The sequence below is a fragment of the Passer montanus genome, unplaced genomic scaffold (genome assembly GCF_014805655.1).
Source record: "Passer montanus isolate IOZ18808 unplaced genomic scaffold, ASM1480565v1 scaffold118, whole genome shotgun sequence".
Lineage (NCBI taxonomy): Eukaryota > Metazoa > Chordata > Aves > Passeriformes > Passeridae > Passer > Passer montanus.
Window position 1 is genome coordinate 330,920 of NW_024358500.1, and position 19,635 is coordinate 350,554.

Consider the following 19,635-nt stretch of genomic DNA (forward strand, 5'->3'; position numbering starts at 1 on the left):
CTCTCAGAAAACCAGCACAATCCCATACAAAAAAAGCAGAGTGGGGAGGAGACAAAGTTTATGACAACAGAAGGTGGTGGGAAAGAAACTAGAGTCAGGCCTGCTGTGCTGGGAATTGGGAGACAAGAAAAGAAGAATAAAATTGGTGTGTTAATTCAGCCATCCCAGAGAGACATTCTCTGGTATAGGCATCAAAAGCTGCTGGGGGAGTCAACAAAGGTCTCAAGGTTGTTTTGTCTTAGCTGTTAGTCATGAGTTTTCAACACAGTATTATTTTCTACTGAAACTGGTATATATGGGTTCCAGTCTCTGCTTTGAAATGCTTAAAGATCAGTAAGATGTGTGTTAAACCATACCCAGCCCATACAGCAATCGAAACAGCCTGGAGAAAGGGACACCCTACTCACTTTTAAACTGTTATCCCAACATCCAAACCCCACTGACTGACTCCCCTCCCTTCCCAGACAGCAGTGGAGCTCACTGACATCTCATCCCAGCTCCCAGTAAGCATTTTGAACAGAGGATGCAGAGGAGACTCAGTGTATCCCACTGCCACTGAAAAGCCCTTCAGCACCCTGGACAACAAGAGCAGCTTCATCTCTTCTCACAGCCCTGCAACAGCCAAAGCTCCAGGCAGCCATCCTCTGCTCCTTCCAGTGCCTGCTGCAAGATTCACAGCTGGGAATGCACACACCTGTATGGGAATGCACACACACTGAAGAGGCAGCTTGTATCCTGCTAGCAAAGCAAAAATTTAAAAAATAATAATAATCTCACTGAACACCACTATTTTTTATCTGCTAGAGCCCCATGTGCCATTACAGGGACAATGACACATGCTTGGATTCAATGAGTCTATAAACCTCTCCCATTCCCTCCTATGTTGCTGCATTTACAATCAAAGGCAGCACAGAGCTGAAGCAGAGTTCCCCCAGTCCTTTCTCCAGTCACATTTTCTGAAAAATCCCTTTGCCCAACATTTTTCTCCTGGGAAGCTGAAAAGCCTCAGAGAAAAAGGAAAACAATATTATCTCATTTGCTTCTCCTGTGTTTTGCTGCTTTGGAATGGGGTTGGAGATTGTTTGTCCAACAGGTGATTGTTTCATTGGTTTCATGTGAATTATTTTGACTTAATGGCCAGTCAGGGTCAAGCTCTGGCAAGAGAGTCATGAGTCTTCTTTATTATCTTTTAGCCTTCTGTCTGTATCCTTTGTGTATTCTTTAGTATAGTTTAGTATTCTTTAATATCATAGTATCATAAAGTAATAAATTAGCCTTCTGAGACCATGGAGTCAGATTCATCATTCCTTCCTTCATCTGGACACCCCACAAATACAATATACCCCTGCTAGGGAATCCTTCCTACTCCTTGCTCAGTTAAAACCTCTGTGGCACTGCTTTAGCTCCTCAAATCAGATTTTCTGCCATTCCCTCCAAAGAGATGGCTTTACCCATCTCAGGCTTTCCCTGGCATTACACACCCACCAAGGGAGAGCCAGAGGGCAGCAGCCAGCCAGGAGTGCCTCAGAGAGTGCCACGTGCATCCTGCACAACACAGCCCCTGCTGCACAGGACCATGGCAGGCAGGGAGCTTTTGGGTCAGATATTTCTACAGTGCTCCAAGACTGTACTTACATTTTTGGCTTGTAAGCATGAGATGAAAGCTCAAAAATTGTCACTAACTCTTTTCTGTAAGGCAGACAGCAGGACAAAGCAGGAAAGACAGCCACAAACGAAATAAACATTCAAGATGAAATTAGGATACTTCATACCCTAGAGAAGCCAACTGTAAAACAAGAGGTAGTTTAAACCTCTTTCATTATTACAGGGAGGAAGGTGGGTTCTCAGGTAAGAAAAGCAGCACAATGTGCACAATTTAGCTCCTTATCAAACATGGCAATGCCCCGGAGTGCCTCAGAGTGCCACGTGCATCCTGCACAGCACAGCCCCTGCTGCACAGGACCATGGAAGGCAGGGAGCTTTTGGGTCAGATATTTCTACAGTGCTCCAAGACTGTACTTACATTTTTGGCTTGTAAGCATGAGATGAAAGCTCAAAAATTGTCACTAACTCTTTTCTGTAAGGCAGACAGCAGGACAAAGCAGGAAAGATAGCCACAAACGAAATAAACATTCAAGATGAAATTAGGATACTTCATACCCTAGAGAAGCCAACTGTAAAACAAGAGGTGACACACTGTAGTTTAAACCTCTTTCATTATTACAGGGAGGAAGGTGGGTTCTCAGGTAAGAAAAGCAGCACAATGTGCACAATTTAGCTCCTTATCAAACATGGCAATGCCCTCCTTTGAAACAGCTGTAGTGAGAATGTGGAGCTGCAGTGGTCACAACCTAATGGGTCACAGCCATTCCTCTCTGCCTAGTCTAAGAGCACCTTCTGAACAAACTCTTGGATCCAGACAGCTCATAAACAGCAGTGACTCAACTACCTCAAATCATGCTCTTGGATGTTGCCATGTTCTAATAGTTTTATTATCATAAAGGGCAAAAATAAAACAATACTAGAAACATCAAAAGGCCTTGAAAGTGCTGAAGGAGACACACATTTTACTCTCAGACATGTTACAGCTACATGAATACTTCCCAAATGCCATAGTTCAAATAAAAATATATTCATACAAATTTAAAAAAAATACAATTTATATACACACACCATGGAATTAGCTTACATCATTTCATAACAAAAAACAGTGCAAAAAAAACCCACATGGAAAGGTAAGTTGCTACCATTGGAATGGTTCACAGTAATTAATAATTCAAAACTGCATAATTAGCACTGCACAGGAAGCCATGAGGCAAGGAGGAAGGCCCCAGACTAAGCCCCTAACCTTGCCAACAGAACTAACCCAGTTCTGGGTTATTTTTCCCTTCATGTTGCTCTGTTAAAATGTTCCTGGCACCTATGTTAGAATAAGTTTCTTATAAATCACTTAGCAACTAGAGCCAGGGTAGAAGCAGTAAGGGTGTTGTAAGAAAGGAATTAAGTAACTGAAGTGTGAGAAGACTGATTCAACACAAACCCCCTGGCAGCAGTCCTCATCAGAAGGGAAACGCTGCATCTCCAAATGTCAGGTGAACTTGTAATTCCTTTTCTGCAGGCTACAGCACAGTAATTGCACACTGAGATTTCCCTTTAAAGCAGCTGACAGGGTCACCCACCATCCTCACTGCAAATGTCTTTAATGAAAGAATGAAAGGGTGTTTTTCAGCTGAAACATTTGAATAAGATGCCCAGGCAGAGCAGACAGTGCTGCCAACAGGTTGAAGGCAAAGTGCCTTCTCATGGGGAAGCATCTGGTGCCCAGAAAAACCTTGGTAAGATTCTCCAGCCCGATTTGTCTGGATTGCCAACTCTAGTCTCAGCAGCAATGACAAGGACATCCTGCAGCACAACACCGTGCTGTTTGTGTACAGAAATAAAACAGCTCAAGGCAAACAACCTAAGGAGTCTTATTCATGTGCAGGAAGAGAAGGAACCTTCCCTTCCACACACCCTCACTCAACAAGATCAAGAGAAACATTTGTCATGGGGAGACACAGGACATTCTTGACAGGTGTTCTAACAGCACAGGATTGCCAGTTCAACGTAAGTGATCTGAAATCCCACAAAACCAGGATTCCTATGATTCATAATTACCCAGGAGCACAAATCCTTTCAGTGAAAGGTAGCCTAACATAAGCACATTTCACACCTACAGCCCAGCTCCAGGGAGTGCAAATGGGTGCTGGAAGTTTGCTGGGACAGCTCAGTGTAAGAGCAGAGCTCAGGGAACACAGGCAACTCAGACACCTGCAGAGACTATCCAGACAGAACAAACATCCTTACTCTACTTACAGGGAAAGAACTTGCAAATCAAGGGTAGTAGCTGATGCCAATTCCTATGCTCTAAGGAAATACAGAAAATAACAATTGGAAACAACAAAATCAAAGTCTGCCTTCTGTCCCAATTCCCACCCAGCCAGCTCCTTATGGCAGACAAGAGGTTAACTGGAGAGCTCAGAGGCTGTGTAGAAGCTTTTCTGGAATACATTCCCCATGCAGCTTGCCCCAGTCTCTTGGCTGAGAGAATGCTCTGTGCTTTATCAAGCCAATCAGCTCTGCAGTCCCTGAGGCACAGCACTGCCTTCCCACTGAGGGTTATCTGCACACAGAACTCAGCAGGGCAGGTGCCTGCTGGAACCATACAGGTGCTGGCCAGGATGGTACCTGCTAAAGCTCTGAACTGGCTGCAACTGGCTCCTAAGTGCTGATTTTACCCTTACAGATTGTTGCAAACATTATCCCAAGCATTTTTAGGGCACAGACAGCCCTACTTATCACCTGCAGGAGATCCTGCCTTAACCACCAGCAGCAAGTATCCCTCCTTCTGGCAGCCTGAAACTACAGCAACTCCTCTCACAACACAGATAATTCAACCAAGCCCAGAGACCATCAGTTCTGTTTGCTTCCACAAAGCAACACTTCTCCATGCTCTCAGGATGTGGAGTTCCCTGGTCTCTGACTCCAGTTGGAAAGGTGCCCCAGGCTCTCACTGTTTGAGCAGTGCAGGGACAAAGTGCCTACAAATGCCAAGAAATGCAGGAATGTGAAAGTGGAGTGCCACCAAGCATCTTAGAAGAGTCTCTTACAGGGAGATAATAGTAACAGCTAACAGGGAAGAGATCTCTTTTCTCTGAGATGCTCAAAAATGTACTAAATATTTATAAACCCAAACAGTAACAGTAAATGTAACCATTTTGAACTCCAAATCTGCTGAGCTGCTCTCAAAAGCAATCTGATGTCAAAAATATCACAGCAGAAACATTTCTCCATGAAAGGAGAGAAATTAAGAACAAATTAAGCCAGAGTGAAAAAACATGGGCAAAGGGGAACACTTGCAAAGACAGGTACACTTCCAAAAGGCTGGATTTTTCAATACTGCTTTTGCAGAAACCATCCTCGAGAGCAGCTATCTGATATCTGCAAACTTCAGTATCTCCTCTCAGTGGTGACAGTAACTTCCTTCTCACACAAATAAGGCAACAGTTGCAGGAACAAGGGAGGAAGAAGAAAAGGGAGTCACACAGGAGGAAGGGAAAGATACTGCAGTTCTTTGCCCAGGACACAGTGGAGGGGAATGGTTCTTTTTTCCAACTCTTCAGAAAACCCCAAAGTAAAATGGCAGAACACACAATGTCAGACAACATCTGATGGAAGGAGATAACAGGGGGACAGGGGAAGAAAACACCTGGATCAAGAGTTGTCAAACCAAGTGCCTGAGGCCAATCAACAGCTCTGGGCTCAGGCAGCTCCTCTAATTCTCTGGCTAGCAAAATGTTTCCCAGTTCCCCAGGCTTGATATGCATGTGAGAAGCCAAACGGGAGGTCTTGGGCCTTGTGTGGTCCAAGCAGAATGCGAGCATGTGTGCCAGCTTGGAGAGGGAGGAAGCCACACTGACAGAGGGGCAGGGGCATCAAATGGTCTGATAGTGCTGCCTCAGTCTTGCCTGCAGGAATTCGTGGGTCAGGTTGTGCCGAGTGATTATCCCAACAACCTTAAACAGGAAGAAAAGGAGAAGAAAATATATAAGTCTGTATCAGAGATGTGCCACTGAAAGACATCCATAATAAAGTGGTCATTTTTTTCAACACCCCAAAAAGAGGAAACCCGAGAGCAGTTCTTGACCAATGCTAAGTTAGAGCGGATTCAAGTTGAAATTCACAAAAACATTTCTCCCTCTACCAACACTTACTCTTCAGGCAAGAATGCTGATTTACCTACACCCAAACAAACAGCTTAACCATTGCTGTGGTGTCTGGCACCAGTAGGACCATTCTTTCCATGTCAGACAGCATAAGGATGCAAAATCCTTCGGGAAGTAAAAACTGCAATTGGAAATAACAAAGCTGTCTTTTAAGGTTTCATTCAAGACATTTCTGGTATTCCACATGGCATGACTTCAGAGAACTCCTGTCAGATACATTCAAGGAAGCTCTCCAGACCAAAACAGAGAAATGGTCAAGACTAGCTAAGAGGTGACTGCACACTGGCAGGTGACAAGAGGGACCCTCTCCCAGCCTGCTGTGGATAAAGTCAAACCACATATTTCAGCTGGTGAAACACCTCTCTGATTTTACACAAGGAAAGAGTTTAGAACTAGGCTGTTCTCTAGTACCAAAAGAGCATCTTGTACTAAAATGGAATAAGCTAACATCTTGTTTGCAACTCACAGGTCCTGCAGAGTAACTATGGGGAACCTTGAGGCAGAAAAAGCAGTGCTGCCTCACACAGACCAGGTCAGGCTTAGGGGAAACAGTTTCTCATAGTGGTCATAGGAGGTTGCTGACATCTACTGACTGCTTCTGAGCATTGTAGATGGCAAAGGGACAGTGAGTCAAACACAGGTATTTAAACACTCCTTTGCTTTGCTGCTCCTATGAGTAGAAATAGAATACAACTCCCTTCTTACAGAAAAACCTCTTTCCCCAACATATAGCAAATTTTGCTCTTGGCCTTGAAGAAAGCTGTGAAAGGAAAGGCAAATTAGTGGCCTCTGATGAGTTCAGGACCTCTCAACACACAGAAAAATAAGACAGCTTCTACAGGCTGCAATCTGAGACAGGAGAGATGCACATCCTGCTCTTTGCAGGTAAAGGGAAAACAGGCTAGGACACAAAAGATGCCAACAAAGTCACAGTAATCAAGTCTTCAGGGCCCTAAAAAATCCTATTCTGATCTCTTTAAAGCATTTCTGTTTGATGTTAAAAGAGATCTTAATTGTCCCAACGATGGAAAGTGTTGCACAAACACTGTGGCTGCCTTGCTCAGCTAAGCCAAGCCAAGGACTCACCTCTCCAACTGCATTCACAACCGGTAAATGCCTGAGTCCCATTGTCCTGAACAGGTTGAAGACTTGTGACACATGAGTATTTGGAGAGACAGTAAAGGGTGATGGGTTCATGTATGGGGTGACATCCTAAGAAAGAAAAAGAATCATGTTATTTACAAGAGGCATTTTCAATGTCTCTGGGAATCACTAGCATGCAACTCCTCCAAGTCCTCCATGGCACTGATGCCTGGACAGAGTACTTGACTGTGGTCATCTTCTATTTCTGCACAAATATTATTTTGGTTTGGTTTGTTGAGAAGTTAAACTGGATAGGCAACACCTTATTCTAGAAGTAAAGCACCAATGGACACTGTTACCTCATAGCAGAGGATTTCCACCTGCAGAGAAGGCTGAGTGCTTGAGGAGCACAGGATGTTGGTCACTGTGCCAAAGAGTGTATTAAAACATGCCCTCAATGTTTTTCAAAGGCTTTGGACAGTTGTAAATATATATGAGGAGGGACTGTCACACTGCAGTGCAGATCTTACCACTATCATACGAGGGTTCAGCAGTGTGAGGTCCAGATCATGGATGTCTGGATAGTGGGGATAATCCTCCAACATCTCTGCGTGGGACAGACGAGGCTGACTTGCACTCTGCAATTCAAAGAAACCCCACTGAACCCATGTGTCACCATTCCAGACAACACAGGGGCTGCAAGCAGCACAGCAAACCATGCCTCCTAACTGCTCCCCCAGACCTCCTTCTCCTCCCAGACCCACACACCCACCTTCTGCAGAGGTGCTGTTACCCAAACCTATGCAGGCCTTTAGCTGGGAGAGAACAGACCTGCTCCCCAACCTCTGACAAATCTACACTCCACACTGGAGGGCAGCAGGAAACCAGCCTTGTGGGAGCTGGGCCTCAGATGCTCTCACTGATCTCAGTGACACAGCTGACATTTTTCTGCTAGGACCTCAACACACAGCAGTAAAACACAAAGTATATACTGCTGGATGCTCTATTTGCATTTAATATCTGCCCTCTATTCTCCAGTTCTGCATATCTTTATGCCATATATTCATATTATATATTCTCCATAGCTTTATGCAACAAACAGGTCTGCTGGATTACTTTTTTAACAGTGGCTATCCTTTTCCTGGGGATATTTTCAACTTCCTTTACTCTAAGAGCTGCAAGGGAGAATTCACATTACCTGTCTGCAACTTTAAAAACACACATGCATTCCTTAAAGTGTAAAAATAGGTATATTCTTTTTGGCAGCCCATGAATATTGTTCCCAGCCTCCTGAGAAGGCAGGGATGTCTCTGCTGCAATTCCTGAACAGAAGACTCACCGACTGGCTCTCAGAGTAGCAAACCCCCCTGTCAAGAAGGGTGACCAGCTGGGAGCGCAAGATCAAGCCGTGGAAGGTCAAGGGTCTGAAGCGTTCCTCCATGGTCCACTCCTCACTGGGAGACTGGTCAGGGTACAGGTTGGGGTAAGGGGTGTATCTGTGATGGATTTAACACCAAGTGTTACAAGCTTCACATACCCCAGCTCCCAAAAGAGCAGCTATTTCAGCTCTTTGCAACCTTCCCCTGAACATTTCAGGGACTCTTGCTAGGGTCAAGCAACAAACTTCACAAAAAAAAAAATTGGGGAGAGAGGTCAAGGGCCATTATGTGGTCAGAGCAGCAGAACGGGACAGTCTCCTAACTCATGCTATTTTTTTACTATTAAAGCAATTTTTGCTATTAAAGCAATTTTCAGTGCCAAATTACTCAGACTGCAATAAAAGCTGAAGCATCTGGCAAAATATTAGGGTCAGGATGCCATTCATGAAAGTTGCCATCACTGATGCAGAAAATTATTCACTAGACTGGGCTTCTACTTGGAAGTAACAACAACACAATCCTGGTGAGTCAGCCCAGTTACCAGAAATGTGGGATCAGTATCATGGCACTAGGTCATTAGCTGGGATTAGTGAGCTTTCCAGAGCTCTCATATTTTTGCAGACAAGAGGACATTGATTTCTACAGAAATCTTCCCAGGTACTTCATCCTCTCAAGGAAATGTCTGTAAAAGTGTTTGAAGGAAATGTAAGTTGGACATAACCCACTTGTCTGGGACTTGGTCCCAGGTGTGAGACACAGCACTGGCTCCTCAGAGCTGACAAATCACTTCTAAAACATGGCTATCAGCACTGTTTCTGCTGACATATGGAATGACAGAGACTGTATGAAACACTCTTTACAACACATCTCAACATATGGAAAAACCCTGCTTCCGTACATTTGTGCCTACCAGGACCTCACCTTCTCTCCAGCATCTGTTGCAACAGATCCTCTTTCTCAGGAGGCTCCTCTGTTGCTATGTGCTCGTCACACATGTTTCGCAGCTCGCTCGAAGGGTAGGATTTCATGGACTGGCTTCGCTTGCGCTGCTCTCCAGCTCGGGTGAGGATGCTGGATTTCTGCACACAACAAACAATACTCAGATACTCACTAGGCAAGTCAAGTTATCCAAGAGTGACTATGAACTACTAATCATAGCTTTGTGCCACCACATAACATGTTCATTAGCCACTGCTGCTGCAGGACTTGTAAGAATAACCAACAGGACTGTGCAATTCAGTAACAAATCCAAACATTTCCATGTCTTTGATAAACAGATTACTTTTTCCTCTTAACTTTTGCCTCTAGGAATGAAGCCCACTCTTTTGTCTCTACCATCACCCAGACAATGGAATGAAATGGAGTTCTTTAAAATTTTCTATTGCAGTAGGTGCTTATCACTAACCCAAATTCTACCCAAAAGCTTAAATAACTAAAGCAAGGCCATTCTGAATGCAAAACAAAGCTCTCTACTCTTCAACCTACCAAACAAGCAACCCTTTACCTTGAATTTGATGTTGTTACTTATCAGTTGATTTCCCTTCATGAACTCCCTCTCATTGCCCCGATTCTCTGTCACCACAGGGAAGGCATGGTGGACAGTCGTGCGCAGGATGCTCACAAGGGACTGGATCCGCGTGTGTGGGTACACGTATGTCAAGTTGGGTTCCATGATGTCACTGGCTTGTAGTCTGGAGAACCAGAAATCCAAGATTGCTGCATGCATCACATCAGTGACAGAAGGCTGGTGATGAACAAACATGGAAACAAACCACACCCTAAACAAGATCCTGAAGGAGTCTGCTGCAGTTAAATTCTGCTAGCACCTTTTACCTGTGTGCTCACCTTCACTGTGGTATCAGCACTGATGGTACACCTGATTTTTTATTTTTTTTAATAACATAACATTGTATCAGTGATGCACTAGAGGAAAGGTAGAATGTTCTAACTTACAATAAAGTTTCTTAACACTACTGGGAAGAGACAACAGGTGGGAAGAAGATTACATTCCACAAGAAGCAAAGTCCAATGGAACGCATTCACAAAGCTCTTGCTGAACTTCCCAAATCCACCCTGCAGATTTCCATCCATCCATCCCCTCAGTAAGGGCTTCAGCATCTCTTTCCTCTGCAGGCCTGGTGCACAACTCCTTTCACAGCAGCCCTCACAGCTGCTCCTCAGAGCAACCAGGTTTGTTGAGGATGAAGCATCATCCCCCTGCATTAACGCATTTCAGAGCAAGAATCCCCACCACAAACTCTAACCCACAGCCAGGCCAAGAGGAGCAGCCTTACTTATCCATTTCCATCCCGGTTTCCCACTCCAGAAGAGGCACTCCTCGCAAGTTCACATGGATATCATAGATGCCTTTGTTGAAAAAGTCTCCTGTCCACTTGGCTACCTGCATAGCAAACACAAGGTCTACTGAGTTGCTGTTCCAAGTGCAAGACCCCTTGGCTTATGACAGGCTTATGACAGCCCTGAAAGTAACAGAGATTCATGGCCAGCACATGAATCTCTGTTACTTTCAAGCAGCCTGCAAAAAGCCAGAGCTAAGGTCCTGCACTCACCATGAGGGTGATCATGATGGGGAGCCCATAGGTGATCTCGTTGGTGGACTCAATGAGGATGACAGTCAGGCTGATGGTCATGCGGACCACTCCTCCCAGGAATGCTGCTGCCCCAATCAGTGCAAAGGTTCCTGAGTAGATGTGATCCAGACCAATGTAACTAGAGCAAAGCACAGAGCCCTCAGATTAGAAAAACCTGCCTGAGAGCTCATGGTGCACCTGCAGCATGTCCCTCACACGCACACTTGAGGCACCTTTTGAGGAGGTTGGCGACCAGGCGTCCGAAGGCAGCCCCACAAAGCAGTGATGGTACAAACAGACCACTGGGCACAGAGATCCCATATGTCCAGCAGGAGAGTAAGAAATAGAGAAGGAAGAACAGGGATAGGGTGACTGGGCTGAAAGTACCTGCAACACAAGAAGAATCATGACTAAAGGGGCACATGTCTGTCCAAGACAGAGTCTTGCACCATCCACCCCTCAGCTCACAGCAGGCTCATCTCACAACAGCTACTGAGTCTCCCAGTCCAAACACACATGCAGACAATGAGTAAGTGAAAAGAGAGGAAAAACAGGCCTTTCTTCCCATCAAAGAGACTTTTACCAGTTTTACTAGCAGTCCTTCAGAGCCATGAAGGCCTGAAGATGCTGCTAGCCTTGTGGTGCTGCTCCAGCTAAGATGAAGCTCTGAAGCTTAAGTGTGGGATGAGGCAGTCTCCTAACTACTTACCATCCTGGTGGAAGAGCTGCAGGATAGCTGACTCCTGAGGGTTGAAGAAGAGCGTGGCCATGTCATTGTACGTTTCATTTGGGCAAAAAAAAGTTTTGATGCTTGAATTTACATCCTCTGATATATCCTAATGCAGGACACAAAAGACACAAAGGGTTAAGATTCACTGTCTCCTACATTAGCCTTTGGGGAGAATGGAAATAACACTTCTGTTACTTTAAGTCATTGTCATCACCCCAGGACAGCCATGCTTTGGGAAGTTCAGGCCAAACATCAATAGCAGAGATGGGGCCTACAACATCAATGGGCTCCTTGACTCAGAGCCTGAGTTGTTTTGTACAAAAGTACAATGTAGGCTTCATTATTACCACAATTCCTGCAAGCCTGCATGGGCTCTCACTGCAGTTCTGTTATGTACTGCATGCTGTCAAAAGCTCATTACATGCCTGTGCTTCTCTGCAGGGTGAACAAACTGACAGGGAATATAATATTCACATAAGAGTCCCTCACCTGCAGGCTCAGGGTGTCATTGCCACCGTGCCTGCTGGGAGATAACTGCCGGCATTCCCCCAGAACCATGGAGGCCACAAACACCATGACAGTGGTGGTCAACGACACAAGCAAGCTCTCCAAGACTCTGAAAGACACAACAAAAACCATACACTGAAGCCACACTCAGCACTGTAACCTAGTCCCAGCTCTGCAGATGACTTAATAATGCTGCAAGAAGCAGCAGTCATCACAGCTTAGCATCGGAACAAGGGACATCAGAAATCAAGTTGAATTTTGACTTGGTTCCCAGGGATTGCCTTAGCTCCCCTTCTTAACTGGCTGCCCCAAAAAGAAGCTGCTTCTGCCAAGAGAGCACACAGCAATCACACATGAAAAGCCCCAGGGTTCAGTAATGAGTTTCACATGGAAACAATGTTCTGTACATCCTTTACTACATACAGGGTAAAAGCGTAGATAGGACTGGGCAGGTGACTGGGCCCAGTCTCAATCTCTTTTCTAAACTGCTGAAATACACTTATTTTTCTCTTTAAACCTGGGCTTTGTGTTTAGGAGCTGTCTAGAGCAAACAGCTGCTTTCAGAATAACACACAAGTTCCCTCTCTAAACAGCACAGAAATTGTGAATTTAATTAACCAACGTGATTTTAAAAAGTGAGATCAACTATTCCATCCACATTAGTTTGGACAAGGACAAAAAAAAATCCTGCATGGAGACAAAGCTCTGGTTTGTTCAGCCTTTATGATAAAGAGCTCCCTCCATTGCCCTTATAAGAGGGATTTCAATTCTCTCTGTACCACCAAAGTCATCAAAAAATTACAGGGATTGTAACATTTGGTTTCTGGTGTTCACTTTTAAGTACTATGGAGGATTAATTTAGTGATTTTTAAAACAACCAGTGTGAGATTTCCTCCAATCCTACTCAAAGGGTCTTCTAGACTGATGCTTTTGCTTTGTGAGCAGAGATCCCTGTACAAGCTCCAGAGAGCACACATACCTGACCAGCTTTGGCTTGGGATGCACGTTGCGCATGCGGTACTTGGCAAGCCTCTTGTTCAGGCAGTTAAAGGTGGCTCCAAGAAGGCCTCCCACAATCCCCATCAGAATGAAGAAGCCCAGGTCCACAGCTGTCCAGAGGTGGCATTTCTTATCAGACTCAGAGCACTGTGCAGAAAAGTTTACAAAAAAGCATTACAGTAGTTGCTGCAATTTCCTACCAACACTTGTCTCCACACTCAGAGATTTTGAGTAGCTAAGATCAAAGGGCAACAATTCTGTCTGAGGGTATCAATGTATTACAGCTAAGTATAAAGTGCCTTCCACTCAAATACAAGCATGTGTCAAAAGAAACCTCCAAACTAACAAACAGAAGCACAGGACTAACAAGAGACTGGAGAGTGGGGATATAACAGTAAATCTTACCTTAAACTCCCCAAAGTTCAGCAGCCCAGGGAGCTGGAAAGACCCCCAGCTTCCAAACTGAATCCCAGAGCGAAAAAAATTCAAGGTGAAAGTGGCAGCCATGGAACAGAAAAGCTGTGGAACAAAAGGGAAAAAAAAAAAAAAAGGGGAAGCAAAGGTTCCCAAAATTAAGATTGGTACAGTCACAGTCAGCTCTTCCTTGAGACCTATGCCTGGGCAAAGGAACTGACTGTGGAAGGGATCAGACTGCAGAGAGCCCAGGCACAAAAGCCCACGCTCCCAGGTACACTAAATCTGCTGCCTAAAGCTGTCCCACAGTTCCAGATAAGATCAGGCTCATCTCTGCCCCTGATCTGTAGTTCTGAACACTGACAGAGCAGGAAACCTCCCTCCTGCCAAGGCAGTTCAGGAAGAGGCAGGATAATCAGAATGCCCTCATGGACAAGCCCTACCAAGGGGAGCCCTCTTCTCAAGAAAGAGACACAGAGATAGTCAGAATCACCACTCACCACTTTCCATGTAAGTCCCTGGTTCCAGAAGGAGGAACCTTCTTCCAAACTAAAAAGAGTGCCTCCAATTGGGGCTCCAAAGGCAGCTGCAACCCCTGCAGCTGCTCCAGCAGATACAAAATCCCTTTTATCCCTGAAATGAAGAGAAAAACAACTTCAGTTTAGCAAATTAGAGCTCTGGAGATGCTTAGGTTCTGCAAAGTAGGAGATTGTCCCCATTGGAATATCCCAGGGATTCATGAATGACAGCTGGGAGTAAAGCTGGCCATGGCAGACACCACCATTTGTTCATTAAGCTGAAGCATTGTGTTCTTTCTGTAGAGCACAAAGACAGAGCAGAATTCTGGTACTACACAACCGCCCAGTATGTGAGGAACCATCCCAAACCATGGACTCCAGCATCACTTGAAAGAATTACAGAAACAAAAGGGCAAGAACTTGTTCACATTCAGGAGAACCAGCCTTCTCTGTAGCATATCCTAATCATAAGGGGTGAGCTTTCAACCACCCACATTAAAGGTTTGAAATGAGTAGAGATCTGCTGAGCAGCACAAGAGAACATCTATGAACAGGAAAACCAGAGCAGCTTGGAAGAGTGACACCCTGGTGTTGTCTTGCTGCAGAATGAAACTGCAGGACTCTAGAAAGAAACTGATAAAACAACTGAGTGGTTCATCCCAGCCCACCACCCTTCTCCTAAGGAAGTCTGCTCATTTATCCTCCTCTCCCCTCCTCCACATCCTGGGTACAGTACCTGTCACTGCAGAAATAGGGAAAGTTAAATTGGATCTTCCTCAAAGAGATGCTCTGGAACTACAAACAAAGTAAAGATTTAGAAACACAGGAGATGGGAACTTACTCTTACAAAACAGTGCCGTGACCAGGACCGTGGCTCAGGCCAGCACTAACCTGTGGCAAGCCTGCACCCACAACAGCACCACTGTGAATCATTGGACCCTCCTTCCCGACAAAAAGACCTGGAAAAACAGAGCTCATTGAGGGAATGCACTTTCCCAACTGCCACCCTCCCTTGCTGACAAAGCCAGAAGAGATCAGCTCATCACTCCTATGCCATGGCACATCTCTCTGTGCTGAGCCTGCAGCTCCTCACAGGGAGGTGCTGACCTCCTGCTCCCTCAACAACCCCAAATGTTGGCAAAGACTTGCACAGATTCTGCACTCCAAGTGGGTGGAATAACTGAAAAACAACTGTGACAGGGACTCTGGACTCTCCAGGTTATTCTGCTCTTCTGCACTCAGGCTGCTCGTGACAACATGTCTTGGAACATTCTCAGGTTTCTCTCTTGGATTCTGTCACAAAGAGTCACATGTGACTAGCCCACTCAGAAAATCACCTGTTTCCCTGACAGTCCTGATCCTTCTATTTATTCTCTACTCTATAAATGCACTCAGAGCTCATGACTCTGCTCCAAATCACCAAAATTATTTTACTGGAAAGGCAGGGCCTTCTGTGCCCTATAAAAGGAGAGAAAGCATTTTTTCCCCTTCAGTGACTCCTTCACCCAACAAGATCAACACATCAGATCCCTCCTTACCTCCTGCCACACTGAAGAGCACTCCTGTAGCTTTGCACACCACCGTCCGCAGACGCACAACCCCTGGAACCTTCACTCCATTGAGGTAGCACTTAATTTCAGGAATTCCTGACCCAGCTGCTACAGGCTGCAGAAAAGAAACACTGACACTATGGTGCACTGATTTCATACCTGACCAACAACTTCTCATCAAAGATCAAGGGACCAAGAGACCCTGCTTAGCTAAATCAAATACAACTGTGAAACTTTGATGCTTTGGGGCAGAAAGTGTTTCTAGCAAGGATATTTCATATCAAGAGGAAAGGAAGGTTGTGTAAGGAGCAGCAATGGACTGAAGTCTTACTTGGATCAGGACCAGAAGACTGGCAAGAAAAACAAAGGTCAGGTTGAACCCCAGCAGCTCCAACAAGGACAGTGCAAGGCAGCCTTTCTCAGTGCACTCCTCCACCGCTGCAGGAATGGTCAAGGAAAACAACATTCCCACACCAACACACAATCACTTGGTAATATCTGGCCTCAAGAGCCAAGCCTGTGCTTCCTAATCCAGCCAGAGCAGCTAACACAACCTGTCAGGAAGCCAGGCTTCCTTTGCAAAGCTTTATACTGAATTAGGAAGAAGGGACACCACTCATTCTTTCAGTCTCTGCTTATGTACCTGACACTGGAAACATTTCTTGGTTTCAAGGGCTGAATTACATAGGCAAATTGAAAACTTGTTTAATTAAGAACAACATGCCCAATGGCAAAATTGTGAAAGTCAGCTGCTCTGAGCAAAAGATGGGAACAGAAAGGGAATGGTCACTTGAGTCCAGCAAGGCTCAGGGTAAAAGATACAGCTTTGTACCACCTGAAACTTGAGCTGGGTAAAGAGCCGCACGAAGAAATCTACAAAGAGGCCCACCTGGGAAAAAAGACAGAATTGCCATCATTAATTTCTACATACATTAATTTCTACATACTTCTAAATAATGAAGACCACCCTCTAGTCAGTCCTACCAGAAACATGTACACAGAGGGGAACAGAAAATGAAGAAGACAAACACATTATTCAGAGTAAAGCAGCTCTGAAAACTCAGATTTCTTCCCTCTCTCTCATTGGGACAGATGCATCCTAGCATTATTCCTGAAGAGATGCACTTCTGCATCTGATTAGTACCCATTAAAGTACTAATCTGGCACCATTTTTAACACCCTCAACATACTCAAGGGTACAGAAGAAAACTGGTATTTAATTGAGCTATACAGTCAGCTGAGCTGATTTTCACAGATCATCCACAAACTGTCATCCTTTTTTACTAAGTTGTTTGCTTTGGACAAGTTTTCCTTTATGCAAAATTAAAGGATTTGCCAGACTACTTTACAAAGAAAACCCAGGAAGTTCTGAAAGAAAAAAAAAGGCTTCCTGAAAAATAGTCTATAACAACATGCTATAATTCCCAAAAGACAACTCCATCTACTAAGCTCTCATCACCATGAAAGAGAATGCTTCCTCTTAACTTTACTCCTTAGCCATTGACTTCTAAATTATTCCTGCTTAGACTCCTGAATTTTCCTCATTCTCCAAAAAGCATGATCCTTACCAGTCCTGTACAGACTCCAATAGCAAAAACCAGCACCCACTTCACTGCTTCGTATCTTTGGGCTTTCTGTTTGGAAAGAGGATGAAAAAAAAAAAAAAGTAAAATAAAAGCAACACAGAAACAGGGATTTTTTGGTAGCTGGGTTTAGGCTCCACAGCTCAACAGCCAGAGGGATAAATCAACAGAAGAGTGTGTTGTGACAACAGCAAATTGAAAACAGGAATGCTTGCTTTAAACCCGAGGATCACAAGAGATGCTGGGAGCTATAATCTCCACTATATATATATTTTTTTTTGTAATAGAGAAACCAGGAGAACATGTAGAATTTCAGTCATAAATGAGAAAAGAATTTCCATAAAATTTCCTGCAGTGCATATTTAGAATCACAGAATGATCTGGGTTGGAAGGGAACTTAAAGCTCATCTCACTCCACCCCTCTGCCATGGACAGGCACACCTTCTCCTTCCAGGCTGGTCAAAGCCACATACAAAAATGTTTTGAACACTTCCAATCCACAGTTTCTCGGGACAATTTCCACAGTTTTAGCTTGGGAAGGAACAAGGTCCTACCTTGTTGTCCATGCTTTCCAAAACTTCCAAGTACGGGTCATTGATACAGCGATCATAATCCAAGCTCTGAAATGCAAAAAGGTCAATTTAGAAGAGTCTGCTGCAATAGGCTGTGAAAAAAATTACGTCTAGAAGACCTTGTTAAAGACCACAGAAGTCATTGCTACCCCCACAGTAGATTCTGCAAACAACAGTAGGAGAAAATACTCCTGGAAACAAGTTAATTTAAATATTTAGATCACTCAGACCCTGAAAAACACAAAGTGAAAGAACAGAACAGTTTCATTGCTCAAGCTGAGAGAGACAGTGAAACAAACAGAAGCACAACTGATTTATACATCTTTATATTAGAGAAGTCACATTGTACAGTTTTAGACTTTGTGTCTCCACTTTGAGAGTGCAGAGGACAACACTGGATCTTTATATTCACCCTCTCACTGCAAGAGGAACACTAGCTAGGAACTCCTGTGCAGGTGAAACTTATCAATTCTTCACTTTATCACAGCAAGGAGTTAACAGCAATAGTTTCCCACCCACACTCACAAAACTCCACTAGTTTTATCCACATCTTCACCTTTTCAAACCAAGCTGTGACAGGCTGGGCTGGTGGCACCCACACTGACAGCAACTGTTCTAAATACTTCAGGGCCACCAGACAGTGATGCAAAAAGCAAAAACCTCCTGTAAGCAGCAGCATCATCATATATAGGAAGATCTGTTGTGAGCCAGCATGACAATGCAGACAGCAGAAAGGCAACTGTGACCCTGTAACTACAGATAATTTCTATAGTCACCAGAAAACAAGGCCACCAGAGCCTATAAATCTCACGCTGAAGAAGTAGGAACATGCACCAGGCTCTGAAAATGAATTTTCTCAACAAGAGTCTGACTTGAGAGCAAACATTCAACCTACTCACAGAGCCTTATCCCAGAAACATACAAAGATGAGGAACAGTTCTTTGCAAGCACAGCAACTCTTGGTATTTCTGCTGATGCCAATGCAACCTAATGATCCATACTGAGTATCTGCCCCATTACAAACTCAAACAGATCAAAACTTGTCTGCAGTTCTTATCACATTAATATCAGATTAGTTAATTCCCCACCTCATAGTCTTTGCGTGGAAGGATCTCATCCTCCTCTTCATGAGTTTCTCCTAGGATCGTCTGCAAAACAAATGCAGGAAAGGAAAACCATGAAGGAAACAAATGGATCTACAGCTGTTCACGAACACTGGTAGCAAAGCCAAAATTACACAAGTCCTATACCACTGCTGCTGGTAAACTGAGAGTGTGCATTACCAGATCACCACATACTTTGAAGCTGAAGGGTCTTACCTTACAGCTGGTCCCTCAGCCAGAACACACATCACTTCTATATATGAGATCCCAACAGCAAAGCCCTAAACCCACATCCCTTTCCTTCACACCAAGGGTTACAGGGACAATAATTTTAAAGAGAGTACTCTGCAGTACTAGAGTCAGAGAGAGCCCCTGCCAGGACCACTCCCCGTTACAGCTGCGAGGGGCAGCGGCTTCAGGCGCTGGGATACGAGGCCCAGACAAAGGATGGGGCCGGGGTGGGGACAGCGCGGGCTCCGCCACTGCCGGTGGAGGACCAGGCCCGGCAGCAAAACGGGCGGGAACGTGGGGCTGGGACGAGCATCGGATAAGAGACTGGGCCAGGAGCAGCACCCTAAGGTGGAAAGGCCGGGCCCTGAGGCGCGGGGCCCAACACTCCAGCACCGCTCCCCGCCCGCCCTCAGGCGCTCCCCAGAGCCGGGTGCGGCCGGGCCGAGACCCGGGGTGAGCACGCACGAGCCCGGAGGGGTTCAGGGGGCGGCTGAAGGAGGGCGGGGGCCGTACCAGCTCCTCGGGGGTGCGGCTCTCCCGCTCTCCACAGCAGCAGCAGCACAGCCCGGCCCCGCACCCGCACCGCGCCATCTTCCGCCGCCGGCCGCGC

At 45.2% G+C, this 19,635-nt stretch overlaps 1 protein-coding gene across 1 annotated transcript; it reads right to left on the reverse strand.

The window, feature by feature from the left end:
- Nucleotides 1-2,470: 2,470 nt before the first annotated feature.
- On the reverse strand, nucleotides 2,471-19,632 carry CLCN6 (chloride voltage-gated channel 6). Its single transcript, XM_039697435.1, has 23 exons — nucleotides 19,539-19,632; nucleotides 18,780-18,839; nucleotides 17,674-17,739; nucleotides 17,105-17,170; nucleotides 16,359-16,425; nucleotides 15,868-15,974; nucleotides 15,525-15,651; nucleotides 14,878-14,945; nucleotides 14,723-14,781; nucleotides 13,969-14,101; nucleotides 13,460-13,573; nucleotides 13,035-13,201; nucleotides 12,038-12,164; nucleotides 11,528-11,654; nucleotides 11,052-11,205; nucleotides 10,798-10,957; nucleotides 10,522-10,628; nucleotides 9,732-9,918; nucleotides 9,149-9,306; nucleotides 8,188-8,344; nucleotides 7,379-7,486; nucleotides 6,852-6,977; nucleotides 2,471-5,555 (listed from the first exon to the last, which is right to left on the reverse strand). Exons 1-23 carry the CDS (start codon nucleotides 19,614-19,616, stop codon nucleotides 5,475-5,477), a joined length of 2,604 nt encoding a protein of 867 aa, XP_039553369.1. The 5' UTR covers nucleotides 19,617-19,632; the 3' UTR covers nucleotides 2,471-5,474.
- Between the last annotated feature and the right edge of the window lie 3 nt (nucleotides 19,633-19,635).